The sequence below is a fragment of the Eucyclogobius newberryi genome, unplaced genomic scaffold (genome assembly GCF_026437365.1).
Source record: "Eucyclogobius newberryi isolate DKJ021-1_F unplaced genomic scaffold, fEucNew1.0.hap1 SCAF_6, whole genome shotgun sequence".
NCBI classification, from domain to species: domain Eukaryota; kingdom Metazoa; phylum Chordata; class Actinopteri; order Gobiiformes; family Gobiidae; genus Eucyclogobius; species Eucyclogobius newberryi.
The window spans coordinates 28,800,803-28,825,409 of record NW_027316278.1 but is presented as its reverse complement, the minus strand read 5'-3'; the positions used below and the strand labels follow the sequence as shown (position 1 = coordinate 28,825,409).

The following is a 24,607-nucleotide window of genomic DNA, read 5'->3' as shown; positions in this document are numbered from 1 at the left end:
ACTGGGTTCAAACTAGGACTAAAACTGGGTTCAAACTAGGACTAAAACTGGGTTCAAACTAGGACTAAAACTGGGTTCAAACTAGGACTAAAACTGGATTCAAACTAGGACAAAACTGGGTTCAAACTAGGACTAAAACTGTGTTAAAACTAGGACTAAACTGGGTTCAAAGTAGGACTAACACTGGGTTCAAACTAGGACTAAAACTGGATTCAAACTAGGACTAAAACTGGATTCAAACTAGGACTAAAACTGGATTCAAACTAGGACTAAAACTGGATTCAAACTAGGACTAACACTGAGTTCAAACTAGGACTAAAACTAGGTTCAAACTAGGACTAAAACTGGGTTCAAACTAGGACTAAAACTAGGTTCAAACTAGGACTAAAACTGGGTTCAAACTAGGACTAAACTGGGTTCAAACTAGGACTAAAACTGGGTTCAAACTAGGACTAAAACTGGGTTCAAACTAGGACTAAAACTGGGTTCAAACTAGGACTAAAACTGGATTCAAACTAGGACTAAAACTGGATTCAAACTAGGACTATCACTGGGTTCAAACTAGGACTAAAACTAGGTTCAAACTAGGACTAAAACTGGGTTCAAACTAGGACTAACACTGAGTTCAAACTAGGACTAAAACTAGGTTCAAACTAGGACTAAAACTGGGTTCAAACTAGGACTAAAACTGGGTTCAAACTAGGACTAAAACTAGGTTCAAACTAGGACTAAAACTGGGTTCAAACTAGGACTAAACTGGGTTCAAACTAGGACTAAAACTGGGTTCAAACTAGGACTAAAACTGGGTTCAAACTAGGACTAAAACTGGGTTCAAACTAGGACTAAACTGGGTTCAAACTAGGACTAAAACTGGGTTCAAACTAGGACTAAAACTGGATTCAAACTAGGACTAAAACTGGGTTCAAACTAGGACTAAACTGGGTTCAAACTAGGACTAAAACTGTGTTAAAACTAGGACTAAAACTGGGTTCAAACTAGGACTAAAACTGGGTTCAAACTAGGACTAAAACTGGGTTCAAACTAGGACTAAACTGGGTTCAAAGTAGGACTAAACTGGGTTCAAACTAGGACTAAAACTGGGTTCAAACTAGGACTAAAACTGGGTTCAAACTAGGACTAAAACTGGGTTCAAACTAGGACTAAAACTGGGTTCAAATTAGGACTAAAACAGGATTCGAACTATGACCAAAACTGGGTTCAAACTAGGACTAAACTGGGTTCAAACTAGGACTAAAACTGGGTTCAAACTAGGACTAAAACTGGGTTCAAACTAGGACTAAAACTGGATTCAAACTAGGACTAACACTGGGTTCAAACTAGGACTAAAACTGGGTTCAAACTAGGACTAACACTGGGTTCAAACTAGGACTAAAACTAGGTTCAAACTAGGACTAAAACTGTGTTAAAACTAGGACTAAAACTAGGTTCAAACTAGGACTAAAACTGGATTCAAACTAGGACTAAACTGGGTTCAAACTAGGACTAAAACTGGGTTCAAACTAGGACTAAAACTGGGTTCAAACTAGGACTAAAACTGGGTTCAAACTAGGACTAAAACTGGATTCAAACTAGGACTAAAACTGGATTCAAACTAGGACTAAACTGGGTTCAAACTAGGACTAAAACTGTGTTAAAACTAGGACTAAACTGGGTTCAAAGTAGGACTAACACTGGGTTCAAACTAGGACTAAAACTGGATTCAAACTAGGACTAAAACTGGATTCAAACTAGGACTAAACTGGGTTCAAACTAGGACTAAATTGGGATTAAACTAGGACTAAAACTGGGTTCAAACTAGGACTAAAACTGGGTTCAAACTAGGACTAAAACTGGGTTCAAACTAGGACTAAAACTGGGTTCAAACTAGGACTAAACTGGGTTCAAACTAGGACTACAACTGTCAAAACTAGGACTAAAACTAGGTTCAAACTAGGACTAAAACTGGATTCAAACTAGGACTAAAACTGGATTCAAACTAGGACTAAAACTGGATTCAAACTAGAACTTAAACTAGGTTCAAACTAGGACTAAAACTGGGTTCAAACTAGGACTAAAACTGGATTCAAATTAGGACTAAAACTGGGTTCAAACTAGGACTTAAACTAGGTTCAAACTAGGACTAAAACTGGGTTCAAACTAGGACTAAAACTGGGTTCAAACTAGGACTAAAACTGGGTTCAAACTAGGACTAAAACTGGGTTCAAACTAGGACTAACACTGGGTTCAAACTAGGACTAAAACTAGGTTCAAACTAGGACTAAAACTGGGTTCAAACTAGGACTAAAACTGGGTTCAAACTAGGACTAAAACTGGGTTCAAACTAGGACTAAAACTTGGTTCAAACTAGGACTAAAACTGGGTTCAAACTAGGACTAAACTGGGTTCAAACTAGGACTAAACTGGGTTCAAATTAGGATTAAACTGGATTCAAACTAGGACTAAACTGGATTCAAACTAGGACTAAAACTTGGTTCAAACTAGGACTAAAACTTGGTTCAAACTAGGACTGGATTCAAACTAGGACTAAACTGGGTTCAAACTAGGACTAAACTGGGTTCAAACTAGGACTAAAACTGGGTTCAAACTAGGACTAAACTGGGTTCAAATTAGGACTAAAACTGGGTTCAAACTAGGACTAAAACTGGGTTCAAACTAGGACTAAAACTGGGTTCAAACTAGGACTAAAACTGGGTTCAAACTAGGACTAAAACTGGGTTCAAACTAGGACTAAAACTGGGTTCAAACTAGGACTAAACTGGGTTCAAACTAGGACTAAAACTAGGTTCAAACTAGGACTAAAACTGTGTTAAAACTAGGACTAAAACTAGGTTCAAACTAGGACTAAAACTGGATTCAAACTAGGACTAAAACTAGGTTCAAACTAGGACTAAAACTGGGTTCAAACTAGGACTAAACTGGGTTCAAACTAGGGCTAAAACTGGGTTCAAACTAGGACTAAAACTGGGTTCAAACTAGGACTAAAACTGGGTTCAAACTAGGACTAAAACTGGATTCAAACTAGGACTAAAACTGGATTCAAACTAGGACTAACACTGGGTTCAAACTAGGACTAAAACTAGGTTCAAACTAGGACTAAAACTGGGTTCAAACTAGGACTAACACTGAGTTCAAACTAGGACTAAAACTAGGTTCAAACTAGGACTAAAACTGGGTTCAAACTAGGACTAAAACTGGGTTCAAACTAGGACTAAAACTAGGTTCAAACTAGGACTAAAACTGGGTTCAAACTAGGACTAAACTGGGTTCAAACTAGGACTAAAACTGGGTTCAAACTAGGACTAAAACTGGGTTCAAACTAGGACTAAAACTGGGTTCAAACTAGGACTAAACTGGGTTCAAACTAGGACTAAAACTGGGTTCAAACTAGGACTAAAACTGGATTCAAACTAGGACTAAAACTGGGTTCAAACTAGGACTAAACTGGGTTCAAACTAGGACTAAAACTGTGTTAAAACTAGGACTAAAACTGGGTTCAAACTAGGACTAAAACTGGGTTCAAACTAGGACTAAAACTGGGTTCAAACTAGGACTAAACTGGGTTCAAAGTAGGACTAAACTGGGTTCAAACTAGGACTAAAACTGGGTTCAAACTAGGACTAAAACTGGGTTCAAACTAGGACTAAAACTGGGTTCAAACTAGGACTAAAACTGGGTTCAAATTAGGACTAAAACAGGATTCGAACTATGACCAAAACTGGGTTCAAACTAGGACTAAACTGGGTTCAAACTAGGACTAAAACTGGGTTCAAACTAGGACTAAAACTGGGTTCAAACTAGGACTAAAACTGGATTCAAACTAGGACTAACACTGGGTTCAAACTAGGACTAAAACTGGGTTCAAACTAGGACTAACACTGTGTTAAAACTAGGACTAAAACTAGGTTCAAACTAGGACTAAAACTGGATTCAAACTAGGACTAAACTGGGTTCAAACTAGGACTAAAACTGGGTTCAAACTAGGACTAAAACTGGGTTCAAACTAGGACTAAAACTGGGTTCAAACTAGGACTAAAACTGGATTCAAACTAGGACTAAAACTGGATTCAAACTAGGACTAAACTGGGTTCAAAGTAGGACTAAAACTGTGTTAAAACTAGGACTAAACTGGGTTCAAAGTAGGACTAACACTGGGTTCAAACTAGGACTAAAACTGGGTTCAAACTAGGACTAAAACTGGGTTCAAACTAGGACTAAACTGGGTTCAAACTAGGACTACAACTGTCAAAACTAGGACTAAAACTAGGTTCAAACTAGGACTAAAACTGGATTCAAACTAGGACTAAAACTGGATTCAAACTAGGACTAAAACTGGATTCAAACTAGAACTTAAACTAGGTTCAAACTAGGACTAAAACTGGGTTCAAACTAGGACTAAAACTGGGTTCAAACTAGGACTAAAACTGGATTCAAACTAGAACTTAAACTAGGTTCAAACTAGGACTAAAACTGGGTTCAAACTAGGACTAAAACTGGATTCAAACTAGGACTAAAACTGGATTCAAATTAGGACTAAAACTGGGTTCAAACTAGGACTTAAACTAGGTTCAAACTAGGACTAAAACTGGGTTCAAACTAGGACTAAAACTGGGTTCAAACTAGGACTAAAACTGGGTTCAAACTAGGACTAAAACTGGGTTCAAACTAGGACTAACACTGGGTTCAAACTAGGACTAAAACTAGGTTCAAACTAGGACTAAAACTGGGTTCAAACTAGGACTAAAACTGGGTTCAAACTAGGACTAAAACTGGGTTCAAACTAGGACTAAAACTTGGTTCAAACTAGGACTAAAACTGGGTTCAAACTAGGACTAAACTGGGTTCAAACTAGGACTAAACTGGGTTCAAATTAGGATTAAACTGGATTCAAACTAGGACTAAACTGGATTCAAACTAGGACTAAAACTTGGTTCAAACTAGGACTAAAACTTGGTTCAAACTAGGACTGGATTCAAACTAGGACTAAACTGGGTTCAAACTAGGACTAAACTGGGTTCAAACTAGGACTAAAACTGGGTTCAAACTAGGACTAAACTGGGTTCAAATTAGGACTAAAACTGGGTTCAAACTAGGACTAAAACTGGGTTCAAACTAGGACTAAAACTGGGTTCAAACTAGGACTAAAACTGGGTTCAAACTAGGACTAAAACTGGGTTCAAACTAGGACTAAAACTGGGTTCAAACTAGGACTAAACTGGGTTCAAACTAGGACTAAAACTAGGTTCAAACTAGGACTAAAACTGTGTTAAAACTAGGACTAAAACTAGGTTCAAACTAGGACTAAAACTGGATTCAAACTAGGACTAAACTGGGTTCAAACTAGGACTAAAACTGGGTTAAAACTAGGACTAAAACTAGGTTCAAACTAGGACTAAAACTAGGTTCAAACTAGGACTAAAACTGGGTTCAAACTAGGACTAAAACTGGGTTCAAATTAGGACTAAAACAGGATTCGAACTATGACCAAAACTGGGTTCAAACTAGGACTAAACTGGGTTCAAACAAGGACTAAAACTGGGTTCAAACTAGGACTAAAACTGGGTTCAAACTAGGACTAAAACTGGATTCAAACTAGGACTAACACTGGGTTCAAACTAGGACTAAAACTGGGTTCAAACTAGGACTAACACTGGGTTCAAACTAGGACTAAAACTAGGTTCAAACTAGGACTAAAACTGTGTTAAAACTAGGACTAAAACTAGGTTCAAACTAGGACTAAAACTGGATTCAAACTAGGACTAAACTGGGTTCAAACTAGGACTAAAACTGGGTTCAAACTAGGACTAAAACTGGGTTCAAACTAGGACTAAAACTGGGTTCAAACTAGGACTAAAACTGGATTCAAACTAGGACTAAAACTGGATTCAAACTAGGACTAAACTGGGTTCAAACTAGGACTAAAACTGTGTTAAAACTAGGACTAAACTGGGTTCAAAGTAGGACTAACACTGGGTTCAAACTAGGACTAAAACTGGGTTCAAACTAGGACTAAAACTGGGTTCAAACTAGGACTAAACTGGGTTCAAACTAGGACTACAACTGTCAAAACTAGGACTAAAACTAGGTTCAAACTAGGACTAAAACTGGATTCAAACTAGGACTAAAACTGGATTCAAACTAGGACTAAAACTGGATTCAAACTAGAACTTAAACTAGGTTCAAACTAGGACTAAAACTGGGTTCAAACTAGGACTAAAACTGGATTCAAATTAGGACTAAAACTGGGTTCAAACTAGGACTTAAACTAGGTTCAAACTAGGACTAAAACTGGGTTCAAACTAGGACTAAAACTGGGTTCAAACTAGGACTAAAACTGGGTTCAAACTAGGACTAAAACTGGGTTCAAACTAGGACTAACACTGGGTTCAAACTAGGACTAAAACTAGGTTCAAACTAGGACTAAAACTGGGTTCAAACTAGGACTAAAACTGGGTTCAAACTAGGACTAAAACTGGGTTCAAACTAGGACTAAAACTTGGTTCAAACTAGGACTAAAACTGGGTTCAAACTAGGACTAAACTGGGTTCAAACTAGGACTAAACTGGGTTCAAATTAGGATTAAACTGGATTCAAACTAGGACTAAACTGGATTCAAACTAGGACTAAAACTTGGTTCAAACTAGGACTAAAACTTGGTTCAAACTAGGACTGGATTCAAACTAGGACTAAACTGGGTTCAAACTAGGACTAAACTGGGTTCAAACTAGGACTAAAACTGGGTTCAAACTAGGACTAAACTGGGTTCAAATTAGGACTAAAACTGGGTTCAAACTAGGACTAAAACTGGGTTCAAACTAGGACTAAAACTGGGTTCAAACTAGGACTAAAACTGGGTTCAAACTAGGACTAAAACTGGGTTCAAACTAGGACTAAAACTGGGTTCAAACTAGGACTAAACTGGGTTCAAACTAGGACTAAAACTAGGTTCAAACTAGGACTAAAACTGTGTTAAAACTAGGACTAAAACTAGGTTCAAACTAGGACTAAAACTGGATTCAAACTAGGACTAAACTGGGTTCAAACTAGGACTAAAACTGGGTTAAAACTAGGACTAAAACTAGGTTCAAACTAGGACTAAAACTAGGTTCAAACTAGGACTAAAACTGGGTTCAAACTAGGACTAAACTGGGTTCAAACTAGGACTAAAACTGGGTTCAAACTAGGACTAAACTGGGTTCAAATTAGGACTAAAACTGGGTTCAAACTAGGACTAAAACTGGGTTCAAACTAGGACTAAAACTGGGTTCAAACTAGGACTAAACTGGGTTCAAACTAGGACTAAAACTGGGTTCAAACTAGGACTAAACTGGGTTCAAACTAGGACTAAAACTAGGACTAAAACTGGGTTCAAACTAGGACTAAAACTGTCAAAACTAGGACTAAAACTAGGTTCAAACTAGGACTAAAACTGGATTCAAACTAGGACTAACACTGGGTTCAAACTAGGACTAAACTGGGTTCAAATTAGGACTAAAACTGGATTCAAACTAGGACTAAAACTGGGTTCAAACTAGGACTAAAACTGGATTCAAACTAGGACTAAAACTGGGTTCAAACTAGGACTAAAACTGGGTTCAAACTAGGACTAAAACTGGATTCAAACTAGGACTAAAACTGGGTTCAAACTAGGACTAAACTGGGTTCAAACTAGGACTAAAACTGTGTTAAAACTAGGACTAAACTGGGTTCAAAGTAGGACTAAACTGGGTTCAAACTAGGACTAACACTGGGTTCAAACTAGGACTAAAACTAGGTTCAAACTAGGACTAAAACTGTGTTAAAACTAGGACTAAAACTGGGTTCAAACTAGGACTAAACTGGGTTCAAAGTAGGACTAAACTGGGTTCAAACTAGGACTAACACTGGGTTCAAACTAGGACTAAAACTAGGTTCAAACTAGGACTAAAACTGTGTTAAAACTAGGACTAAAACTGGATTCAAACTAGGACTAAACTGGGTTCAAACTAGGACTAAAACTGGGTTCAAACTAGGACTAAACTGGGTTCAAACTAGGACTAAAACTGGGTTCAAACTAGGACTAAAACTGGGTTCAAACTAGGACTAAAACTGGGTTCAAACTAGGACTAAAACTGGGTTCAAACTAGGACTAAACTGGGTTCAAAGTAGGACTAAACTGGGTTCAAACTAGGACTAAAACTGGGTTCAAACTAGGACTAAAACTGGGTTCAAACTAGGACTAAAACTGGGTTCAAACTAGGACTAAAACTGGGTTCAAATTAGGACTAAAACAGGATTCGAACTATGACCAAAACTGGGTTCAAACTAGGACTAAACTGGGTTCAAACTAGGACTAAAACTGGGTTCAAATTAGGACTAAAACTGGGTTCAAACTAGGACTAAAACTGGGTTCAAACTAGGACTAAAACTGGATTCAAACTAGGACTAACACTGGGTTCAAACTAGGACTAAAACTGGGTTCAAACTAGGACTAAAACTGGGTTCAAACTAGGACTAAACTGGGTTCAAACTAGGACTAAAACTAGGACTAAAACTGGGTTCAAACTAGGACTAAAACTGTCAAAACTAGGACTAAAACTAGGTTCAAACTAGGACTAAAACTGGATTCAAAGTAGGACTAAAACTGGGTTCAAACTAGGACTAACACTGGGTTCAAACTAGGACTAAACTGGGTTCAAATTAGGACTAAAACTGGATTCAAACTAGGACTAAAACTGGGTTCAAACTAGGACTAAAACTGGATTCAAACTAGGACTAAAACTGGGTTCAAACTAGGACTAAAACTGGGTTCAAACTAGGACTAAAACTGGATTCAAACTAGGACTAAAACTGGGTTCAAACTAGGACTAAACTGGGTTCAAACTAGGACTAAACTGTGTTAAAACTAGGACTAAAACTGGGTTCAAACTAGGACTAAAACTGGGTTCAAACTAGGACTAAAACTGGGTTCAAACTAGGACTAAACTGGGTTCAAACTAGGACTAAAACTGGGTTCAAACTAGGACTAAACTGGGTTCAAATTAGGACTAAAACTGGGTTCAAACTAGGACTAAAACTGGATTCAAACTAGGACTAAAACTGGGTTCAAAGTAGGACTAAACTGGGTTCAAACTAGGACTAAACTGGGTTCAAACTAGGACTAAACTAGGTTCAAACTAGGACTAACACTGGGTTCAAACTAGGACTAAAACTAGGTTCAAACTAGGACTAAAACTGTGTTAAAACTAGGACTAAAACTGGATTCAAACTAGGACTAAACTGGGTTCAAACTAGGACTAAAACTGGGTTCAAACTAGGACTAAACTGGGTTCAAACTAGGACTAAAACTGGGTTCAAACTAGGACTAAAACTAGGTTCAAACTAGGACTAAAACTGGGTTCAAACTAGGACTAAAACTGGGTTCAAACTAGGACTAAAACTGGGTTCAAACTAGGACTAAAACTGGTTTCAAACTAGGACTAAACTGGGTTCAAAGTAGGACTAAACTGGGTTCAAACTAGGACTAAAACTGGGTTCAAACTAGGACTAAAACTGGGTTCAAACTAGGACTAAAACTGGGTTCAAACTAGGACTAAAACTGGGTTCAAACTAGGACTAAAACTGGGTTCAAACTAGGACTAAAACTGGGTTCAAACTAGGACTAAAACTGGGTTCAAATTAGGACTAAAACTGGATTCAAACTAGGACTAAACTGGGTTCAAACTAGGACTAAAACTGGGTTCAAACTAGGACTAAAACTGGGTTCAAACTAGGACTAAACTGGGTTCAAACTAGGACTAAAACTGGGTTCAAACTAGGACTAAAACTGGGTTCAAACTAGGACTAAAACTGGGTTCAAACTAGGACTAAAACTGGGTTCAAACTAGGACTAAAACTGGATTCAAAGTAGGACTAAACTGGGTTCAAACTAGGACTAACACTGGGTTCAAACTAGGACTAAAACTAGGTTCAAACTAGGACTAAAACTGTGTTAAAACTAGGACTAAAACTGGATTCAAACTAGGACTAAACTGGGTTCAAACTAGGACTAAAACTGGGTTCAAACTAGGACTAAACTGGGTTCAAACTAGGACTAAAACTGGGTTCAAACTAGGACTAAAACTGGGTTCAAACTAGGACTAAAACTGGGTTCAAACTAGGACTAAAACTGGGTTCAAACTAGGACTAAACTGGGTTCAAAGTAGGACTAAACTGGGTTCAAACTAGGACTAAAACTGGGTTCAAACTAGGACTAAAACTGGGTTCAAACTAGGACTAAAACTGGGTTCAAACTAGGACTAAAACTGGGTTCAAATTAGGACTAAAACAGGATTCGAACTATGACCAAAACTGGGTTCAAACTAGGACTAAACTGGGTTCAAACTAGGACTAAAACTGGGTTCAAATTAGGACTAAAACTGGGTTCAAACTAGGACTAAAACTGGGTTCAAACTAGGACTAAAACTGGATTCAAACTAGGACTAACACTGGGTTCAAACTAGGACTAAAACTGGGTTCAAACTAGGACTAAAACTGGGTTCAAACTAGGACTAAACTGGGTTCAAACTAGGACTAAAACTAGGACTAAAACTGGGTTCAAACTAGGACTAAAACTGTCAAAACTAGGACTAAAACTAGGTTCAAACTAGGACTAAAACTGGATTCAAAGTAGGACTAAAACTGGGTTCAAACTAGGACTAACACTGGGTTCAAACTAGGACTAAACTGGGTTCAAATTAGGACTAAAACTGGATTCAAACTAGGACTAAAACTGGGTTCAAACTAGGACTAAAACTGGATTCAAACTAGGACTAAAACTGGGTTCAAACTAGGACTAAAACTGGGTTCAAACTAGGACTAAAACTGGATTCAAACTAGGACTAAAACTGGGTTCAAACTAGGACTAAACTGGGTTCAAACTAGGACTAAACTGTGTTAAAACTAGGACTAAAACTGGGTTCAAACTAGGACTAAAACTGGGTTCAAACTAGGACTAAAACTGGGTTCAAACTAGGACTAAACTGGGTTCAAACTAGGACTAAAACTGGGTTCAAACTAGGACTAAACTGGGTTCAAATTAGGACTAAAACTGGGTTCAAACTAGGACTAAAACTGGATTCAAACTAGGACTAAAACTGGGTTCAAAGTAGGACTAAACTGGGTTCAAACTAGGACTAAACTGGGTTCAAACTAGGACTAAACTAGGTTCAAACTAGGACTAACACTGGGTTCAAACTAGGACTAAAACTAGGTTCAAACTAGGACTAAAACTGTGTTAAAACTAGGACTAAAACTGGATTCAAACTAGGACTAAACTGGGTTCAAACTAGGACTAAAACTGGGTTCAAACTAGGACTAAACTGGGTTCAAACTAGGACTAAAACTGGGTTCAAACTAGGACTAAAACTAGGTTCAAACTAGGACTAAAACTGGGTTCAAACTAGGACTAAAACTGGGTTCAAACTAGGACTAAAACTGGGTTCAAACTAGGACTAAAACTGGGTTCAAACTAGGACTAAACTGGGTTCAAAGTAGGACTAAAACTGGGTTCAAATTAGGACTAAAACAGGATTCGAACTATGACCAAAACTGGGTTCAAACTAGGACTAAACTGGGTTCAAACTAGGACTAAAACTGGGTTCAAATTAGGACTAAAACTGGGTTCAAACTAGGACTAACACTGGGTTCAAACTAGGACTAAAACTGGGTTCAAACTAGGACTAAAACTGGGTTCAAACTAGGACTAAACTGGGTTCAAACTAGGACTAAAACTGGGTTCAAACTAGGACTAAAACTGGGTTCAAACTAGGACTAAAACTGGGTTCAAACTAGGACTAAAACTGGGTTCAAACTAGGACTAAACTGGATTCAAACTAGGACTAAAACTGGGTTCAAACTAGGACTAAACTGGGTTCAAACTAGGACTAAAACTGGGTTCAAACTAGGACTAAAACTGGGTTCAAACTAGGACTAACACTGGGTTCAAACTAGGACTAAAACTAGGTTCAAACTAGGACTAACACTGGGTTCAAACTAGGACTAAAACTAGGTTCAAACTAGGACTAAACTGGGTTCAAACTAGGACTAAAACTGGATTCAAACTAGGACTAAACTGGGTTCAAACTAGGACTAAAACTGGGTTCAAACTAGGACTAAACTGGGTTCAAACTAGGACTAAAACTGGGTTCAAATTAGGACTAAAACTGGGTTCAAACTAGGACTAAACTGGGTTCAAATTAGGACTAAAACTGGGTTCAAACTAGGACTAAACTGGGTTCAAATTAGGACTAAAACTGGGTTCAAACTAGGACTAAAACTAGGTTCAAACTAGGACTAAAACTGGGTTCAAACTAGGACTAACACTGGGTTCAAACTAGGACTAAAACTAGGTTCAAACTAGGACTAAAACTGGGTTCAAACTAGGACTACACACTGAAATATGACCTTCTAAACTAACACATATTTCTTCTCATGTTTGTAGAGGTTTAAACTGCAGTGGTTTTACATACAAAAGAAGGGCTCTATTGTCGGCAGAGTTGCAGCTTATGTGATCTGCTGAATGTGTCCATCTTCATTGTAATTCATCTTGTGTAGTAAGTATGTTGTATGTGTGTTTAGGACCCCAAGGACACGTACCTGGTTGGGGACAGGGTGCAGTACAGGTGCATCGTGGGCTTCCATCTCTCGGGTGCATCCACATTTGAGTGCACTACAGCTCAGACCTGGTCCGGCTCGCCCGATGTCTGCCAATGTAACGACTTTAACACTCACACAAACAGAATTACAACACTATTTCACTTAATACATTTTATACCTCACCAAGTACACCGTAATGCGATGTGTAACACGTCTGTAATAACATGTAGTTAGATTCTTGGGTTTAGGTTTGGTTTAGAGCTCAGGTTAGCTTGTGTTTTGATTGATTAATGCACGTTTGAGTAATCCTGTAGGGTTTAAAGACCGGTTTTCTTCTCTGCCTACTACTCATTACTGAGGAACAATTATTCCAAAAGGTTAAAACATTTCAATTAGCCATTTTTCTACCATAAGAACAAGTAAATCGAAATCTTCTGCTTGTTACTGTGAAACAACACTTTTTTTGAACAGTTTTGAACAGGAAGTCAATGGATCTGTTTCTAAATAATACATATTCAAAGGTATATATTTATATTTTTACATAATATGTCTCAATTAATTTGGTAATATTGAACAATGCACGTAGAAAGAAAAGTGTAAAATAATGTATGTTGAGTCTAATTCTTCCCTATATAGTAATAATACATTTTATTTATAAGCGCCTTTCTAAAACACACAAGGACAAGTTAATAAACATTAAAATAGCATAAAACACGCAATACAAATTAAATGTTGGTGAAATCAAGTCTTCAAAATCTAGTTTTGTTTCTCTATAGTGTAAAATAAAGTCATCTAAGTCTAATGTATCCCTCTATAGTATAAAATAAAGTCTTAAAAGCCATTTTCTCTCCCTATACTGTAAAATAAGTCAAATAACGTCCCCTGCAGGGTAAATCAAAGTCTAATTTCTGTTCCTATAGAGTAGAATAAAGTCTTCGAAGTCTAATTTCTCCCTGTAATGTAAATAAAATAATGTCTAATTTATATCTATATAGAATGTATAAGAAATAAAGTTAGAATAAAGTTTTCTCGGTGTAACTTCTCTCCTCCCAGTATCAAACTGCATGATGCCAGTGCTAGCTGCTGGTGTCCTGGTGTCTCCGGATAAATCCACCTATGACATTGGAGAAACTGTGACCTTGTCCTGTCCCGAGGGCAAAGAGCTTCACGGGGAGACGACAGCCATTTGTGACCCCAGCCTCAACTTCTCCCCAGACCCCGCCCAAGTCACCTGCAAACAAGGTGCACTTCCCACATGTGTATTCTGTGCTGGTTCACAGGTACGCCTAGAAACATTCGGACAATGACATGCGTGTTCTACTTTTTTCGCCCACTCGTACGTTCCATGGTGTGTGTGGAAAAAGGAGTAAAGTTGTGTTTTTGCCACAGTCATAACTGAGGTGGACCATCGACCCGTGAATCCTTCAGTGCAATGTAAAGTGTGGGAGAAGGAAACCAGGGGCAAGTGTGTGTGCAAGCTGCCTAATGAGTGCGGGTAAGGACTGTGTCTGCTAAACTGGCTTTTTGTTTCCATTTTAACCATGTTTCACCCATTTTGTGTTTTGTTTCAGTCACACATTTTTGAGTCCCACACATTTTTTGCTGCTGATCTTATTCTTAAACACCAAATACACCCCTGATGTCTTTATGTGATAGAACTACACAAGAATGCGTCAGAATATATGTATTTTTAACCTGATGAGCTGCTTAATACATAGAAACATGACATCATTTTCCACCACCATTTTAGTTTAAATGTTTAGCTTGCAGGATATTTGACAGTTTAGAGTGAAAGTATGGAAACCCTAAAAGGTAAGCGGGAAAAAGGAAAATAAAAAGCACATAATTCGTGTTCAGTTTTTTCCCCCTTTCCACACTTTTTTCCTTTGATTGCCTCAAAAAAAAAAAAAAAAGTGATGGAAAAAGGCTTTTTTTGGGACGCAATCAAACAGGAGAAAAAATAAATGCAATTTTTATTTTCTTCTGCTTAGCTCTCATGGCTGTCCTACAAAGGGATGTGAAGAGCAGCTTTTTTAAATAGCTTTTATCCACATAAAAACATAATTCACGTGTCTTCAAATGTAATCCTGCTGAATTAAGCTCAAATTGTTCAGTTTAACTTCAGTGACGCTGAAGTTAAACGTCAAACATTATCATATATCGGTGACAGTATTCGTTTTAGTTTCATGAGCTGCTAATCTTGTAAATAACGTAAATAACCCCTGTAAATTTGGTATTTCTTGACACACAGACTAGAATACGATGACGGTTTCAGTTTTTAGTTAGTTCATAATCTACTGCATGTGCACGTTTGTTATTCTATCAACCTCAGTATTCTATAGGCCAATAATATTTAACACAGATCGGCTCAGCTAAAATCAATAGAGTTAAAAATGCATTTATTTGTTGTAATATAGTGTATTTTTGGGTCTTGCCACAAATAGAAAAGAACACTTTCAACATTTGTGAATTTAAACTTTGGGATATTTCCTGGCAAAATGCAATATTATCAATAGAAAAAATGGCTTCTTGCCCCTATCTGAGATTATGACATCATCATATACAACACAACAATATCAAAACATCTAGAATCTGAAAACCACCAATTCAATTCGATATTGTACAATATTTTACGGTACAAACTATAAATACAAGCGCGCATATTACATAATAAATGACCTTCAGCTCTCGTCTGGTGTTCAGTGCCTCTCTGGAGCTCTGCGCGTCACATCCAGTGATCGGGAACATGGTTTTAAGCGTGTGTAAAGTGCACGCCCTGAAGTGTATGAAGAAGGAGTCTGCTTTGGTGGAGAACAGCCTGTGCACATGGCCCGTGCGCCCGGCTGACTCGGGCTGCACCCAGTGTCACCCATGGGAGACCTGTGACGGTGAGTGCGCCGCCTAAGACTCGCTGCACACACCTATTAGCTCTTTTTGCAGAGTTATATATTATAGTTTATCACATAGTTTGCATCATGACTTAAACATGTTTTAAATACATAGATAATCATAATGAAACATGATAAACTAATAAAAATCATAAAGGAATACAGTCAATACATTTCAGTATGTTCAATGAGGAGTAGGAAAAGTCGGAACTAAAGCCACACGATAATTCAAAAGAGAAATACTGAACAATAAGTTGAATCGAGGTTATGTTATTACGAGTAATACATTTTTTTTTAAATGAAAACATGTATTTTTTGCCTTTATTCAGGCTATGGGGTACAATCAATTGATTGGTGCAATTATGTCTCAAAATACTAAATACTAAACAAAATATAAAACATATTTCTTCTTCAGTATTTCCTATTTCTAAAACGTTTTAATGGTAAAATTACCCAAATTTTTTTTTCCAACATCATAAGATTAGATTCTTGTCAGAATTATTAATATTCATACATAGGGAAAATTATAAAAATGATTGTGGTCAAACTTAACATACACATTTTTTGGTCGAATTGATTATTTTTCCGTATTTTAAGATGTGTTTAGTTTTGTAGAGACGTAACAATTTGTCAAAAATAATTGTAGTAAAATTTACGGTAATGTAAATTAGTTGTCAAATGAACTCTTGTTTCTTTGGCCTAATTTTCAGGTGTGTTTAGTATTGTAGAGAAGTACAAATTTTGACAGTAAAAAAACTAGACAAAAACTACAAATCATTGTTGTAAAACTAAACATAAATTAGTTGTAATATGTCCTTGTTTTTCAGACGTGTGCAGTGTTGTAGATCATCACACTAAAAACATAAAAAACATTTACACATTTACAAGAGACGTGGGAAAATTAAAACAGAATCTACATCTAAAAGCACAGACAATTTTTGTTGGATTCTTGCACTTTTTTTTTTTAAAACTGAGTGAAAACCCCTTTGTGAATCCAGTTCACACAACTCAAACTGTGACGTTAAGTGATATATTTACCACACAAAGAGAAAAAACATTGCAGTAAAGCTAAATCTAAACTCTTCTTTCATTGACATATGACATCTGTTGCTTGGCTTTTCCAGCCCAAACCAGCACATGCCGCTGTCGGGACTCTGCAGACTGCTCCTCCCCAGGCCTGAGCGTGTGTGTGCGGGTGGGCTCGGACACCGCCCCCCTGACCCTGAGCGAGTGTGAGGCCGGGCTGCGCCGCTGCAGAGGGGAGGCGGTCACTGTGGTGGATGTCGTGCCCTGTCCCAACTGACATCTGCCCCGCTCATATTTTACTCACAGTCAGAGGTGCTTAGATTAGCCACAAACACGTACTCAAGTAAAAGTACTGACTGTGATTTATGATGGTATTTTCAAATGATAGAGCAAAAAAATCTGAAACGCTATATCAAATCTGAAGGAGAAACGCAAATGTTCAAGTGAAAGTATGCTATATGAAAATGAATCACGACTTTATTAAAATATACTCATGTAACTGTAGTAGATTACTACCCACCTCTGCTTAGAATACGTCTACAAAGTAAAATGTGTTTATTCTACTGTACACTGTGTTATTATGAACATAGTCACACATGTTTTATTTTTGTTTCAACTTTGAACTTCAGCCTCAGTAAATAGAAAGTATAATGCAAATGTTCACCCTTCGAGGCAACTACTGTTGTGATTTGAGGCGTTACAAAAATACATTTAATGGAATTGAAAATTGCCATAAAAAGAAGGCCTAATCTACGGAAAATGCATTTTGTTTTTTGTGTTTTTTTATCGCCATCTTGTGGCCAATTTTGCACATCAAATAGTTTTCTTACATTTACTCATCATAATATATAATAAAGATGATGATAATTGAAGCTTGTTTTCCGTACATTTAGGCTACACATATTATTACAAATGATTTAATGAAGGACCTTGAAGCACAGTTGAAGTCAGTTTTACTGGGTTGTAATGAAAAATGTACGTGTCATGAATTCAATTCTTTTTCTTTTCGCAGTGCCCATTGAGTAGACACAAAACACAAATAAAAACTAAAACAGCCGTATTGTCAGTATTTTCAGTTGAACTGGTTTGACATGTCATCCTTCACATATACTTGATTGGAAATCAAAGTGCATATGATTGGTCCACTGCCCCTTTCACTAAAACATATTACGTTATTATTAAATTAATTTAGACAACTTTGGTGAAGTTTATACATTTACTTTGCAGCAGATGTAGGCATGTTGGCATGGGCAGCAGATGTAACTTAAGTAGAGATAATTTCATGCTACCTAGCAACCAATAAGGACCAGAGCTTGTCTAATTTACTCTACAATAACTATTTGACAAATAGAATACATGAACAACACTTTAATTGTATAAAATGAATGTTAAAACAGTGAGGTAAATATGTCCCTTGTCTGTAATCTGTCCTGCATTTTGGATGAAATTGTGTGTATTGATGACATGGAAATAGAGATAATATTTTACATTATTAGAATGTATACCTCTGGTAACACTTTATAATAACTACAGTTTTAATAGCCTTAATAAAGCATGAACAAAGACTTGTTTCATAATGAACAAAGAGTTTAACAATGGTTCAGGCTTTGAAACGACTTCATTAAGGAGTTAGGGCCTAACCCCTTAATTAAGTCGTTTCTAAGCCTGAACCATTCTTAATGGACCACTCCATTCATTATGATTTAAGTCTTTGTTCATACTTTAAGGAGACACATTGCTGATACATCAGAAACTCCACACTCAGATGTAGTTTTTCATAACAAAAGTTTATTAACAATGTAAAATGACCTATCAGCATTGACTATTGTACCTTCAGCGTGCCCTACACAAACATCACTACCCTTAGAAGCTAGAGCCATGCTGCCCGCACGTAAGAGCGAGGCCCCCCGCTTACACCCGCTTACACTCGCCTACACCCGCTTGCACCCGCCACACCCCTCCTCTTCTCACTCCGGAATAATAGAGAGCATTGCGTAAAGATTATGTATATATACACAAGTCTAATGTCTCGAGTTTATACATAGATATTATGTGCAAAGTCTTTTCATGTGTTCTATAATATATTCCATTGTTGAAGCTGAAAAGTTAAAGTTGGGTATAGGTTCTTGGTTCATGGAAGACTAAATTAAGTACATTGAAGAGAAAAAACAGCAACAAACAGAAAGACCGCAATATATGACAAACTTGCTCAGCTCAAAGAGAGGACTTTGTGATCCTGGTGTGAGGCTGAGTTGTCACAGACAAAAACAAACAAGAATATTCCCTTTTTTTTTAACATGAATCTTTGTATCATTCATTCAAGACTTTAAGGAGGTAACCCGACACCAACCTCTTACATTGGACAAGCGAGATTTTGGACTCTGTTTACCAAAAAAGAGTTGCAAAGTATCTTAAAATATAGGTTCATGACTTTTCATTACATTGCAATTACAATTCTTTGTATTATAAAATAAAATTATAAAATGGGCAGCCTTTAAAAAAAAGAGAAAGAGATAGAGAGATTGGAAAATGGCAGTAATAGATTGGTGGGAGACACACGTGGTGAAGGACAGTGGGTAATGGTGTCTTTGTGGCTGCTCCTACCCACAAAGGCGGGGCCCTTAGCTGGTTACTAGGCAACAGAGGCCAAAGAAGCGCCTCTTCCTCTGTCGGACCAGTGGGTAGGGAGTCAGGTTCAGCAGGCTGCTGTCATCTGGACAGGCACAGGACGGCACAGGGTTAGACCTGGCATGTGCTCTAAATACTGTGTACTTTGCCTATACTCAGTGTACTTTTCATGTCCCAAGTGTACTTTGTATGTCCCAAGTGTACTTTGTATGTCCCAAGTGTACTTTGTATGTACCTTTTGTACTTTGTATGTCCCGAGTGTACTTTGTTTGTCCTGAGAGTACTTTGTATGTCCCGTGTGTGCTTTGTATGTCCCGAGTGTGCTTTGTATATCCCAAGTGTGCTTTGTATGTCCCAAGTGTGCTTTGTATGTCCCGAGTGTGCTTTGTATGTCCCGAGTGTACTTTGTATGTCCCGAGTGTACTTTGTATGTCCCGAGTGTGCTTTGTATGTCCCAAGTGTACTTTGTATGTCCCAAGAGTACTTTGTTTGTCCCGAGTGTACTTTGTATGTCCCGAGTGTACTTTGTATGTCCCTAGTGTACTTTGTATGTCCTGAGTGTGCTTTGTATACTTTGTACGTCCCGAGTGTACTTTGTATACTGTGTATGTCCTGAGAGTACTTTGTATACTTTGTATGTCCCAAGTGTGCTTTGTATGTCCCAAGTGTGCTTTTTATGTCCCAAGTGTACTTTGTTTGTCCCGAGAGTACTTTGTATGTCCAGAGTGTACTTTGTATAGACCATGTGTACTGTGTATGTCCTGAGAGTACTTTGTATACTTTGTATGTCCCAAGTGTACTTTGTATGTACCTTTTGTACTTTGTATGCCCCAAGTGTACTTTGTATGTACCTTTTGTACTTTGTATGTCCCGAGTGTGCTTTGTATGTCCCGAGTGTACTTTGTTTGTCCTGAGAGTACTTTGTATGTCCCGAGTGTGCTTTGTATGTCCCGAGTGTGCTTTGTATGTCCCGAGTGTACTTTGTATGTCCCGAGTGTGCTTTGTATGTCCCGAGTGTACTTTGTATGTCCCGAGTGTACTTTGTATGTCCCGAGTGTGCTTTGTATGTCCCGAGTGTACTTTGTATGTCCCAAGAGTACTTTGTTTGTCCCGAGTGTACTTTGTATGTCCCGAGTGTACTTTTTATGTCCCTAGTGTACTTTGTATGTCCTGAGTGTGCTTTGTATACTTTGTACGTCCCGAGTGTACTTTGTATACTGTGTATGTCCTGAGAGTACTTTGTATACTTTGTATGTCCCAAGTGTGCTTTGTATGTCCCAAGTGTGCTTTGTATGTCCCAAGTGTACTTTGTTTGTCCCGAGAGTACTTTGTATAGACCATGTGTAGTGTGTATGTCCTGAGAGTACTTTGTATACTTTGTATGTCCCAAGTGTACTTTGTATGTCCCGAGTGTACTTTGTATGTCCCAAGAGTACTTTGTTTGTCCCGAGTGTACTTTGTATGTCCCGAGTGTACTTTGTATGTCCCGAGAGTACTTTGTATGTCCCGAGTGTGCTTTGTATGTCCCGAGTGTGCTTTGTATGTCCCGAGTGTACTTTGTATGTTCCGAGTGTACTTTGTATGTTCCGAGTGTACTTTGTATGTTCCGAGTGTACTTTGTATGTCCCGAGTGTGCTTTGTATGTCTCGAGTGTACTTTGTATGTCCCAAGTGTGCTTTGTATGTCCCGAGTGTACTTTGTATGTCCCGAGTGTGCTTTGTATGTCCCGAGTGTACTTTGTATGTCCCGAGTGTGCTTTGTATGTCCCGAGTGTGCTTTGTATGTCCCGAGTGTGCTTTGTATGTCCCGAGTGTACTTTGTATGTCCCGAGTGTGCTTTGTATGTCCCGAGTGTGCTTTGTATGTCCCGAGTGTGCTTTGTATGTCCCGAGTGTACTTTGTATGTCCCGAGTGTGCTTTGTATGTCTCGAGTGTACTTTGTATGTCCCAAGTGTGCTTTGTATGTCCCGAGTGTACTTTGTATGTCCCGAGTGTGCTTTGTATGTCCCGAGTGTGCTTTGTAAGTCCCGAGTGTACTTTGTATGTCCCGAGTGTACTTTGTATGTCCCGAGTGTACTTTGTATGTCCCAAGAGTACTTTGTTTGTCCCGAGTGTACTTTGTATGTCCCTAGTGTACTTTGTATGTCCTGAGTGTGCTTTGTATACTTTGTACGTCCCGAGTGTACTTTGTATACTGTGTATGTCCTGAGAGTACTTTGTATACTTTGTATGTCCCAAGTGTGCTTTGTATGTCCCAAGTGTGCTTTGTATGTCCCAAGTGTACTTTGTTTGTCCCGAGAGTACTTTGTATAGACCATGTGTACTGTGTATGTCCTGAGAGTACTTTGTATACTTTGTATGTCCCAAGTGTACTTTGTATGTCCCGAGTGTACTTTGTATGTCCCGAGTGTACTTTGTATGTCCCGAGAGTACTTTGTATGTCCCGAGTGTGCTTTGTATGTCCCGAGTGTGCTTTGTATGTCCCGAGTGTACTTTGTATGTTCCGAGTGTACTTTGTATGTTCCGAGTGTACTTTGTATGTTCCGAGTGTACTTTGTATGTCCCGAGTGTACTTTGTATGTCCCGAGTGTACTTTGTATGTCCCGAGTGTACTTTGTATGTCCCGAGTGTACTTTGTATGTCCCGAGTGTGCTTTGTATGTCTCGAGTGTACTTTGTATGTCCCAAGTGTGCTTTGTATGTCCCGAGTGTACTTTGTATGTCCCGAGTGTGCTTTGTATGTCCCGAGTGTGCTTTGTATGTCCCGAGTGTGCTTTGTATGTCCCGAGTGTACTTTGTATGTCCCGAGTGTGCTTTGTATGTCCCGAGTGTGCTTTGTATGTCCCGAGTGTGCTTTGTATGTCCCGAGTGTACTTTGTATGTCCCGAGTGTGCTTTGTATGTCTCGAGTGTACTTTGTATGTCCCAAGTGTGCTTTGTATGTCCCGAGTGTACTTTGTATGTCCCGAGTGTGCTTTGTATGTCCCGAGTGTGCTTTGTAAGTCCCGAGTGTACTTTGTATGTCCCGAGTGTACTTTGTATGTCCCGAGTGTACTTTGTATGTCCCAAGAGTACTTTGTTTGTCCCGAGTGTACTTTGTATGTCCCGAGTGTACTTTGTATGTCCCTAGTGTACTTTGTATGTCCTGAGTGTGCTTTGTATACTTTGTACGTCCCGAGTGTACTTTGTATACTGTGTATGTCCTGAGAGTACTTTGTATACTTTGTATGTCCCAAGTGTGCTTTGTATGTCCCAAGTGTGCTTTGTATGTCCCAAGTGTACTTTGTTTGTCCCGAGAGTACTTTGTATAGACCATGTGTACTGTGTATGTCCTGAGAGTACTTTGTATACTTTGTATGTCCCAAGTGTACTTTGTATGTCCCAAGTGTACTTTGTATGTCCCGAGAGTACTTTGTATGTCCTGAGTGTACTTTGTTTGTCCCGAGAGTACTTTGTATGTCCTGAGTGTGCTTTGTTCGTCCCGAGTGTACTTTGTATGTTCCGAGTGTACTTTGTATGTCCCGAGTGTGCTTTGTATGTCCCGAGTGTACTTTGTATGTCCCGAGTGTACTTTGTTTGTCCCGAGAGTACTTTGTATGTCCCGAGTGTACTTTGTTTGTCCCGAGAGTACTTTGTATGTCCCGAGTGTGCTTTGTTTGTCCCGAGTGTACTTTGTATGTTCCGAGTGTACTTTGTATGTCCCGAGTGTACTTTGTATGTCCCGAGAGTACTTTGTATGTCCCGAGAGTACTTTGTATGTCCCGAGTGTGCTTTGTATGTCCCGAGTGTGCTTTGTATGTCCCGAGTGTACTTTGTATGTTCCGAGTGTACTTTGTATGTTCCAAGTGTACTTTGTATGTCCCGAGTGTACTTTGTATGTCCCGAGTGTACTTTGTATGTCCCAAGTGTGCTTTGTATGTTCCGAGTGTGCTTTGTATGTCTCGAGTGTACTTTGTATGTCCCAAGTGTGCTTTGTATGTCCCGAGTGTGCTTTGTATGTCTCGAGTGTACTTTGTATGTCCCAAGTGTGCTTTGTATGTCCCGAGTGTACTTTGTATGTCCCGAGTGTGCTTTGTATGTCCCGAGTGTGCTTTGTATGTCCCGAGTGTACTTTGTATGTCCCGAGTGTGCTTTGTATGTCCCAAGTGTGCTTTGTATGTCTCGAGTGTACTTTGTATGTCCCAAGTGTGCTTTGTATGTCCCGAGTGTGCTTTGTATGTCTCGAGTGTACTTTGTATGTCCCAAGTGTGCTTTGTATGTCCCGAGTGTACTTTGTATGTCCCGAGTGTACTTTGTATGTTCCGAGTGTGCTTTGTATGTCCCAAGTGTACTTTGTATGTCCCGAGTGTGCTTTGTTTGTCCCGAGTGTACTTTGTATGTTCCGAGTGTACTTTGTATGTCCCGAGTGTACTTTGTATGTCCCGAGAGTACTTTGTATGTCCCGAGAGTACTTTGTATGTCCCGAGTGTGCTTTGTATGTCCCGAGTGTGCTTTGTATGTCCCGAGTGTACTTTGTATGTTCCGAGTGTACTTTGTATGTTCCAAGTGTACTTTGTATGTCCCGAGTGTACTTTGTATGTCCCGAGTGTACTTTGTATGTCCCAAGTGTGCTTTGTATGTTCCGAGTGTGCTTTGTATGTCTCGAGTGTACTTTGTATGTCCCAAGTGTGCTTTGTATGTCCCGAGTGTGCTTTGTATGTCTCGAGTGTACTTTGTATGTCCCAAGTGTGCTTTGTATGTCCCGAGTGTACTTTGTATGTCCCGAGTGTGCTTTGTATGTCCCGAGTGTGCTTTGTATGTCCCGAGTGTACTTTGTATGTCCCGAGTGTGCTTTGTATGTCCCAAGTGTGCTTTGTATGTCTCGAGTGTACTTTGTATGTCCCAAGTGTGCTTTGTATGTCCCGAGTGTGCTTTGTATGTCTCGAGTGTACTTTGTATGTCCCAAGTGTGCTTTGTATGTCCCGAGTGTACTTTGTATGTCCCGAGTGTACTTTGTATGTTCCGAGTGTGCTTTGTATGTCCCAAGTGTGCTTTGTATGTCTCGAGTGTACTTTGTATGTCCCAAGTGTGCTTTGTATGTCCCGAGTGTGCTTTGTATGTCCCAAGTGTGCTTTGTATGTCCCGAGTGTACTTTGTATGTCCCGAGTGTGCTTTGTATGTCCCGAGTGTGCTTTGTATGTCCCGAGTGTACTTTGTATGTCCCGAGTGTGCTTTGTATACTTTGTATGTCCCTCGGGTACTTTGCATGTACCTTGTGTACTTTGTAGTACTGTGCTCTGTGTGGGACGTACCTTGGTTCTTCAGTGGTAAAGGCATAGTCTCCCTGAGTTTACTGAGAAGGTTCTTCATCTCCCTCATGTCCCTGATGAAAAAACAGTGTAACACAAAATGTACTTATGTAGTGAACCATCCATCAATATTCTTTAATTTATAAA

At 38.8% G+C, this 24,607-nt stretch overlaps 2 protein-coding genes across 3 annotated transcripts in view; one reads left to right on the top strand and one right to left on the bottom strand.

Moving 5' to 3' along the window:
• c7a (complement component 7a) overlaps positions 1-17,307 on the top strand; it is a 49,639-nt gene extending 32,332 nt beyond the window's left edge. Inside the window, exons 15-19 of the mRNA XM_072433902.1 lie at positions 12,616-12,748; positions 13,687-13,875; positions 14,023-14,128; positions 15,337-15,521; positions 16,646-17,307. Coding sequence (XP_072290003.1) covers positions 12,616-12,748; positions 13,687-13,875; positions 14,023-14,128; positions 15,337-15,521; positions 16,646-16,824 — 792 coding nt within the window. The 3' untranslated portion in view covers positions 16,825-17,307. The remainder of the gene's footprint in view (positions 1-12,615; positions 12,749-13,686; positions 13,876-14,022; positions 14,129-15,336; positions 15,522-16,645) is intronic.
• Positions 17,308-18,315: 1,008 nt separating this feature from the next.
• The window catches only part of rgs7bpa (regulator of G protein signaling 7 binding protein a), a 31,585-nt gene continuing 25,293 nt past the window's right edge, over positions 18,316-24,607 (bottom strand). Inside the window, exons 5-7 of one of the 2 annotated variants that reach the window (XR_011924332.1) lie at positions 24,464-24,534; positions 18,504-19,260; positions 18,316-18,473 (exon numbers count right to left, since the gene is read on the bottom strand). Coding sequence is in view for 1 of the 2 variants with exons in the window: in XM_072432946.1 (XP_072289047.1) it covers positions 19,169-19,260; positions 24,464-24,534 (163 nt within the window). In the remaining variant the exon portion in view is untranslated. Of the gene's footprint in view, positions 19,261-24,463; positions 24,535-24,607 lie in introns of both variants that reach the window. The other variant, XM_072432946.1, reaches the window with a different exon arrangement.